Source organism: Macaca fascicularis, chromosome 2 (genome assembly GCF_037993035.2).
Source record: "Macaca fascicularis isolate 582-1 chromosome 2, T2T-MFA8v1.1".
NCBI lineage: Eukaryota > Metazoa > Chordata > Mammalia > Primates > Cercopithecidae > Macaca > Macaca fascicularis.
In genome coordinates, this window is record NC_088376.1 from 33,481,882 (window position 1) to 33,490,836 (window position 8,955).

The window sequence follows — 8,955 nt, forward strand, 5'->3', positions numbered from 1 at the left end:
TCTTTTGAGAAGTGTCTCTTCATATCCTTTGCCTACTTTTTAATGGGGTTGTTTTCTTTTAATTGTAAATTTGTTTAAGTTCCTCATAGATTCTAGATATTAGCCCTTCGTTAGATGGATAGATTGCAAAATTTTTCTCCCGTTCTGTAGGTTGCCTGTCCACTCTGATGATAGTTTCTTTTGCTGTGCAGAAGCTCTTTAGTTTAATTAGATCCCCCCATTTGTCAGTTTTGGCTTTTGTTGCCATTGCTTTTGGTGTTTTAGTCGTGAAGTCTTTTCCCATGCCTATGTCCTGAATGGTATTGCCTGGGTTTTCTCCTAGAGTTTTTCTGGGTTTAGGTCTTACGTTTAAATCTTTAATCCATTTGGAGTTAATTTTTGTATAAGGTGTAAGGAAAGGGTCCAGTTTCAGTTTTCTGCATATGGCTAGCCAGTTTTCCAACACCATTTAATGAATACGAGATCCTTTCCCCATTGCTTGTTTTTGTCAGGTTTGTCAAAGATCAGATGATTGTAGATGTGTGGCATTATTTCTGAGGCCTCTGTTCTGTTCCATTGTTCTATATATCTGTTTTGGTACTAATACTATGCTGTTTTGGTTACTGTAGACTTGTAATATAGTTTGAAGTCAGGTATCATGATGCTTCCAGCTTTGTTCTTTTTGCTTAGGTTTGTCTTGGCTATATGGGCTCTTTTTTGTTTCATATGAAATTTAAAGTAGTTTTTTTCTAATTCTGTGAAGAAAGTCAATGGTAGCTTGATGGGGATAGCATTGAATCTATAAATTACTTTGGTCAGTATGGCCATTTTCACAATATTGATTATGAAATACCTGAGCATGCAATGTTTTTCCATTTGTTTGTCTTCTCTCTTATTTCCTTGAGCCGTGGTTTGTAGTTCTCCTTGAAGAGGTCCTTCACATACACTTGTAAGTTGTATTCTTAGGTATCTTTTTCTCTTTGTAGCAATTGTGAATGTGAGTTCACTCATGATTTGGCTCTCTGCTTGCCTATTGTTGGTGTAAAGGAATGCTTGTGATTTTTTGCACATTGATTTTGTATCAATGTGCAAGAGACTTTGCTGAAGTTGCTTATCAGTTCACTAAGGTTGAAATGAAGGAAAAAATGTTAAGGGCAGCCAGAGAGAAAGGTCGGGTTACCCACAAAGGGAAGCCCATCAGACTAACAGCAGATCTGTCTGCAGAAACCCTACAAGCCGGAAGAGAGTGGGGGCCAATATTCAACATTCTTAAAGAAAAGAATTTTCAACCCAGAATGCCATATCTAGCCAAACTAAGCTTTACAAGTGAAGGAGAAATAAAATTCTTAACAGACAAGAAAATGCTGAGAGATTTTGTCACCACCAGGCCTGCCTTACAAGAGCTCCTGAAAGAAGCACTAAATATGGAAAGAAAAAACCAGTACCAGCCACTGCAAAAAACATAACAAATTGTAAAGACCATCAACGCTATGAAGAAGCTGTGTCAACTAATGGGCAAAATAACCAGCTAACATCATAATACCAGAATCAAATTCACATATAACAATATTAACCTTAAATGTAAGTGGGCTAAATGCCCCAGTTAAAAGACACAGACTGGCAAATTGGATAAAGAGAAAGTTGGACTTTCTTACTTCCTCCCAGGTTATTGATTGGTCAAGAGCTGCTGTCAAGAGGAATGTAAACTCCAGGTACTCATGGTGCATGTGGTTAAAACAGGTCCAGTAGCTAACAGCAGCCCTCGAAGAATAGTAGGTACTGATGTTGGAAGCAAAAGCTCATATGGCAATGGTTGGGGAGGGAGGCCAAGAAGGGGAAGACAGAAAATGAAGGAATATTGTCCTAGAAATTAATGTTAAAAAAAGAAAGATTAGAAGGATTCTGGACAGAACCTCGATATTGTCTGTTGCATACCCCTTCAAGCACCTACTTAATACCAACCACTATATTTGCTAAGCATGGAATGTCAAATCATTAATGTACCAGCATTCTTCCAGGAAGAATTATGTCTATGATTCTCCTTATATATTGTTCATTTATTTCTATTATCACATCACCCTGAGCTGGACTTCTATTTTGACCATTGAAAATGACAAAAATATTGTGTTTGTTTTATATGTGGCATATAAAGGAGCAGGCCCTGGAGGAACATTTTGAACAAATATAATGACATTAAAAGCAGTGAATATTTTTATATTTTGCAGATGGTGAAGACACAAGGTCATCATAGGAGAAAAGAAGATAGCTCCACTGACATGTATAATCCCATGTGGTTCTAACCAGAATGTATAATCATCTATTAGAGGCAGTGGTAAATGACAGGGACTTTTCACAAAAACAATTGGATAATAGCATGCTAAATTTGTTCTCCATCCCAAATCTGAGGAGAAGCATTTTCTGAGTGAAGACATCAGTAAGAAGACCTGACAAACCCGGAGTGATTTCATTTCTCCTGAGAACTGGGGAAACCTACCTATAAGAGTTAACTTTTCTTTGAAAGCTCTGCACAGTTCAGGCATCGATTTTGATGATGTATCTGTCTGAAAAAGATTGTCATTATTTTCCTTACATCTATATCTCAGATTGGACTCCCCTAAAAGCATTTAGAATTGGAATTTCCTAGGAATATCTTCTACTCATTCTTAAAACTGGAAAGCCACGCCCATGTCGTTGGTTCTGGGATGAACCTAACATTTCATCTAGCAGTGATTGTCCTCTAAAACCCACCTGTCAGGATACTATCACCCATAGTTAATGTTTGCTCTTCACAAGGACATTAACAAAAGAATGGAACTGGTGAAATAGAAAAAAGTGATGAGGCTAATTTTATGAACCTCTATTTTGTGCTATAATCTTTTGTTTATATTTTAGAATGCTTTGCTTTGTGTATACTGAATGTTTGCAGCAAAAGAATTATGGAAAAGCACAGATATTCTATGTGACCAGAGATGTTCTTGGGAATTATAATGTAGCAAGAGATAATTGCTAAAATAAAAACAAGTCTGACTTGGAAGTTTGTTCTGATCATTATTATTTAACTACAGTCTAATTCAACCCTAATAGAACACCAGTAGAAGACTAAATATATTTGGAACATTTACATAAAATGTAAAATTAGCTAACAGTGAATTAGTTTTAAAAATCATTCAATTTGGCTAAGGCAACAAGTAATTACCAAGTCAATGAGCATCTATTATATTAAAAAATGAAATGACCATGTTAATGGGATAATACCATAGGCTATTTTGTACTTGACCTTACTGATGTTATTTGTATAATTGTCCTTGACTTTACTGATGTTATTTGTATAATTTAAAAATAATCCAATTAATTCTAAGTTGCTGAGATTTTTATAGTTACCATTTATTGCTCTCTGAGAAGTTCCAGATTCAACTCTACTCATTTAGTAAAGTTTTGTTTTCCCCTAAGAACTCTGATATGTGTAGGGGTGTGTGTGTGTGTGTGTGTGTGTGTGTGTGTGTGTGTGTGTGTGTAAACATACGCATGAAAAATACATCAGATACCTAAATCTGAAAATGACGTGATTATCAAGAATGTGAAGCCACAGGAACTCACCCTCTGCTGATGGGATTGTAAATTGTTTAAACAGCACTGTAGCAATATTTAGTTAGATGGATGATACACATATCCTAAAACCCAGCAAACCCACTACTAGATCTCTACAGCTATGTGTAAGAAGCTCTCACATATATATGCCAGGAACCAAATACAAACATGTTCGCTGCAGCACTGTGTGTTTTAGAGAGGAGCTGAAGCCAACATGAATGTCCTAATGTGGTCTACTCATACAATAGCATATGATACAGCAGCTAAATTGATAAACTGGAGCTGTATCTGCAAACAGACAAATTTCAGAGATAATATTGAACCAGAAAGAGTTGCAGAAGGATACATTATGACATCATTTATACAACATTTTAAAACCTGGGAAGCAATACCACATAATGTTTATGGCCACTGACAACTGGAGTGAAAACGCAAAGGCATATGTGGGGATGACAAACACCAGATTCAAGACAATGGTTATCTTTCAGTGGTAAGAGGTAAAGTGGGGGTCCAATTATCATCATAATGTTTTATTTCTTAAACTGGGTGATGGAAAAGATGTACTTTCCTTATGAAATATGTATATTCTTTATACGTATTTCAATGCCTGACATTCCATAATTTAAAAGAGTAAATTAAGTAATAAAACTGCAAAATTCAAGTAAATCCTTGTGCTACATCCAGGACTATGTTAGGAATTGAGAGGGATTTTTTTTTTAATTAGATAACTCCACTTGACCTTGAGGAGTTTGCACTAAGTCAAGGTCATTAGAGTTAGGTAACCTTCTGAGATAATGGTTCTTCTTAAACATTGACCATCTGGGAAACTTGTCCCCTTCACTGATATGCCACATAATGTTGATCAATATATGAAATTAATTTTATATCTGGTCATTTGAGGAGGCATAGAGCACAGCACAATTTGATGCACATAAGAGCCAAGATGGGTGATACTAAGTGGCATTGTTTCCTTGGAGGAGCAATTACACTGTAAATACAGGGAGCTTTAAAATAAATTTTGGGCATTCAAGCAAAAAATATAATACCTGAATGTGTGCTGTGGGCACAAAATGTCAACAACCAACATCAGAGAATGACCACAGGTTAATAAAAATACAGTGCATGAATTCAGAGTCAGGCTGCTAAGTACAGCCAGTAATTGCTTTGGAAATCAAAGAAGGAAAAAAAAATCACCTGGGATTTAAATAATTGAAGAAGACTTCAAAGAATAAATGGGATTCACACCAGGTCTCCACTTAAAGGCTCACAATGCTTTCCTTCCAGTTTCTTCATAATAACAATGAAAAATCCTTTCATGCCTTAGAAGGAGTTTCTATAGGTCAGTTTCTAATCTGACCTTTGCTCGCCTTTCCAGCCCAATCTGTTCTCACTGCAAGGAACCTCTTCCACTCTCTACCTCCTATTTATTCTTCCAGGCTGGCTCTCACCTGCTTAGGAACACCTTCCATACAGGGGGGTTGGGATTACCTAGTACCCGGATATTCTCCTAGTACCCGGATCTCTCCCTCTGGGCCCTTATTAGGGAGAGTTATAATGACCCATTCACTTGTCAATATCCTCAAGAGGCATTGAAGTGAGCTTCTCCATCTTGTTTATCGCTGTGCTCCCAGTACCCGCGATGGTGCCTGGCACTTAAAAGGCATGCAATAAAGATTTGATGAATGAGTGAACGAACTCGCCTTGAAGGATAAATATGGTTTGGTTTGATGGCAATGAGGGGAACTGGTATGAGCAATGATGAGAAAACAAAAGCTAGAAAGATCTGTGTGTCTGTGCACTAAGGCAAGTGGAGAAATTGGCTTGTATGGAGGCCAGTGTGATTGGAAATTTGAGACCACAGCACGTATGGTGAGGGGCTGAAGTGCCTTTTTTAAAAAGCCTTTAAAAGTAGCAAATTAAAAAAAAAAATCTTAGAACCATTCCGCAGCATCCAGTTTGAATATGGGATGATCTATAAGCAGAAGAGCATGCCTTCAAAAAGGAGCCATGGTATGTGCATTAAGCACCCATTTTTCCGAGTTCTATGCAGAAATGACCCATGGTCAACCCACTGCAGCCTTACGTGACATGAGAAAATGTGCTGTAGAACAGCTGGTCAGAATTACAGATGACTAAGAATCCTGTGATAGCTCTGGAAAACTGCAGTTGACATTTCAAACCTAATTTCTAGATCTTTTATCTGAGTGTAAGCAGTGGGGGTGAAAATTTGAATAAGCATAGTTGAAAGTTTGTGCAGCTCCAGTCAGCCTCCCTAAATTGGAACCCTTTTCCATCTTTCTAGAGTAACCTGTCTGTACTTCCAGAACACCTCTCCCACTGCAAGATTACCAGAGATCCAGCCCCAGAACCCCGGGATTTTCTTTCGACCAACTTTCTTCTCTAGATGTGCATTATCCACCTTGAAACCCCTAGACTCTCTCCACTGCTGAAATGGAGTCAAGGAGTGATAGGAGAGGAGGATAGAGAGCTTAGCCCAAGCCAGCCTCAGAGGGCCTTGTGCACCAGGCTGAAGAGTTTAGATTCTATTTTGGAGGTAATGGGCTGCCCCTGAAGACAGAGAAGAGACATGGTTAGACATTTATTGTGGCTCACACTGGCTGCTGAAAGAAGAGGGAACTGGAAGGAAGAAAAACTAGTCACAGGGTAACCAGTTATCTGGGCAAGAATGGATAATGGTGCTCAGGATGGAAATTAGTTGACATGTGAGGGAAATACTTCAAAGATAAAAGTAGTGGGATATGATCATTGATGGGTTTGGACAGAAGATAAGGGAGTGGAGAAGACTGGGTGTCTAGACCAGTGGTTCTCAAACTTGAGTGTGTATCAGAATCCCCTGAGGGCTAATTAAAATATATATTATTAGGCCTCACCCCAGAGTTTCTGATTTAGTAATTTGCTAGAATCACTTGAGATTTTTAAACTACTAATGCCTGCACCTCACCCCTGGAATCCTGACGGAATTGCTGTGGAATGCAGCCTGGACACAGCATTTGTAAAGCTCCTGGTGGCTCTAATGCTAAACGCAACTTAATTATATTTGGAATACAGGCAAAGGAGCCATTTGGGCATTAAATTTGTTAAAATTATTTTTACATATTCCTACAAATACCTCACTGTGTGGGCCCTGATATGTGCGTAAATATATAGTCAATCTCTCTGGGAGATCATTATAGCATATAATGACTACTATCTAAAAGGACAAATACTAAAAAGATAAAATAGATACTACTTCCACACCTAAGGCAAGAGGAAGGAGGAAAAGAAAAGAGGAAAAAATATCTGTTGTGTTCTTACTATGTGCCAGATAGTATAATAAGTACTTTATATACACTATCTCATCGAATGCTGACAACAAAAGCAAGAGTAAGATATCCTTATCTCCATTCCTTTAATAAGGGATTCTGAACTCAGAGAGAGACGGTCACACAATACAAGGTAAAAAGGGATTTAGATCTGGATTTGCCTGGTTCTTCCAAAGACTATTTGCACACATTCTTGTTGGAAGAGAAACTGGCTATATGGTACAGAGAAAAATAGCCAGGATTAGGCATCAGGTGCTTGAATCCTAACCCTAGCTCTACCACTAACTAGCTGTGCCACTTTGAATGAATCTCCATCTCTCTGGGCCTTGACTTCCTCATCATCAAAATGGGGACAAAATTTTTACCAGCCTTATAGGATGAAATGAGATCATACCTAGCCCAATACCTGACATATGGAAGACACTCAAATAACGTTAACTCTTACTATCTACTTCCTCTTCATCCTCATATTCAGTAAAATGAGGGAGCTGGGCTAATCGTCCCTAAAATTCCTTCATATTATGAATGCTGTGATTAAAAATTTACTACTTTCTTTGGTGTCTACAGCTACTTTCTGATACTCTTCAACTAGTGACTTCATCTTAAGAACTGGTCTTTGTTTAAAATCAGCCTCTCTTCCTATAACCCCCTATTTTACCACTTCATCCCCTCCCCTGGGTTGTGTGGCTGACCGTGGCTGTTTCCTGGCTATCCATTGCTGCCACAGAGTTATGTCAGTGTTTTGGTGACTCTCGCAGGAGCTCCATCACGTCTCTTGTGCAGTGTTGCTGTGTTCAGCAACCTCTGCAGTGCCTGTGTGAGCATCCTTATGCCAGGTCAGCAGGAATTCCGTTCCGTGAACACATTTGCAGTGATAAATGGACCACACTCTGCAGCTCTAAGGCTAATGATCTTATCTGTTATCTGATGCCCCGTAGGCTTAAAGATGTGTCCAAGATGCAATTTGGAATTATGGAAAGAGTAAAACTTTTTCTACCACATGCTGGTTATGTGATGCTGGACTTGTGGTTTAACTTTCTGGAACCTCCATTTTTCTCATCTGTGAAACTGGTTTTGTGCGATTTGGCACATTAAGGTGCTTTATATGGTGTCTGGCTCACAGCAGCTCCTCAGCAGAAGTTGGGAACCATCCCAACTGACTCCATTTGGGAAGCTGGCAATAGCCTTCAGGGTAGGCTAAGGAACAGGGTTGTGTAGAATTTTGGAGAGGGCTGATCATGGCATTTTAAACCTTTTACAGTAGACTTGCAGTCACGGTGACACTTCTGTTGCTGGGTAAGTAGCAGATTTCAGCAATAGTGTTCACTTCAGCATTCCTATTGGAAACATTTCTAAGGTTCTCCACACAGACTGGGATCTGACCTCCGGCACCTTCAAACTCATAGTAATTGCATAGTAATGGGCTGATCGCATGGTGGAGCAGGGTCTATGGCAGTCCTTGTGCATATGCCTTCTTTAAAGCAGCAGGCTGGTTCAGTCCCCTACAAACACAGGAGTGACCGTCCCCATGGTTTCTGCCAATGTTAGCAACCTGCCTGGGCAGAAGACTTAACAGCTGCCTGACAACATGTCCTGAAGTCAGCATTTAGGTTTCTTGTTTCATCACTCACTCTTAAAGTTAGAATAACCTTTGATTAAGCAGGGTTTTAGCATGCAACACTGTTTTACCCCAATACCAATAGGGGATGGATACAACTAACATAGACTCCAACTTGCTTGACCTCTACCAGAAACCAGCTCAAGCTGATGTCCCCACCATGTTGTGGCTGTTTTCTAGACAAGTGTTTCTCAAAGTGGGGTTCAGGGACCACCTCCATCAGAATTTCATCAGCCTTGTTAAAATGCATGGTCCTGGCCAGTTGCAGTGGCTCATGCCCGTAACCCTAGCACTTTGGGAGGCCGAGGCAGGTGGTTCACGAGATCAGGAGATCGAGACCAGCTGGCCAACACGGTGAAACCTTGTCTCTACTAAAAGTACAAAAATTAGCCAGGCGAGGTGGGATGTACCTGTAGTCCCAGTGACTAAGGAGGCTGAGACAGGAGA

General features: G+C 39.4%; 1 protein-coding gene across 1 annotated transcript in view; it reads left to right on the forward strand.

Moving 5' to 3' along the window:
- COL6A5 (collagen type VI alpha 5 chain) overlaps window positions 1–3,013 on the forward strand; it is a 123,624-nt gene extending 120,611 nt beyond the window's left edge. The window contains exon 41 of the mRNA XM_065539880.2: window positions 2,205–3,013. Coding sequence (XP_065395952.1) covers window positions 2,205–2,230 — 26 coding nt within the window. The 3' untranslated portion in view covers window positions 2,231–3,013. The remainder of the gene's footprint in view (window positions 1–2,204) is intronic.
- Window positions 3,014–8,955: the final 5,942 nt, after the last annotated feature.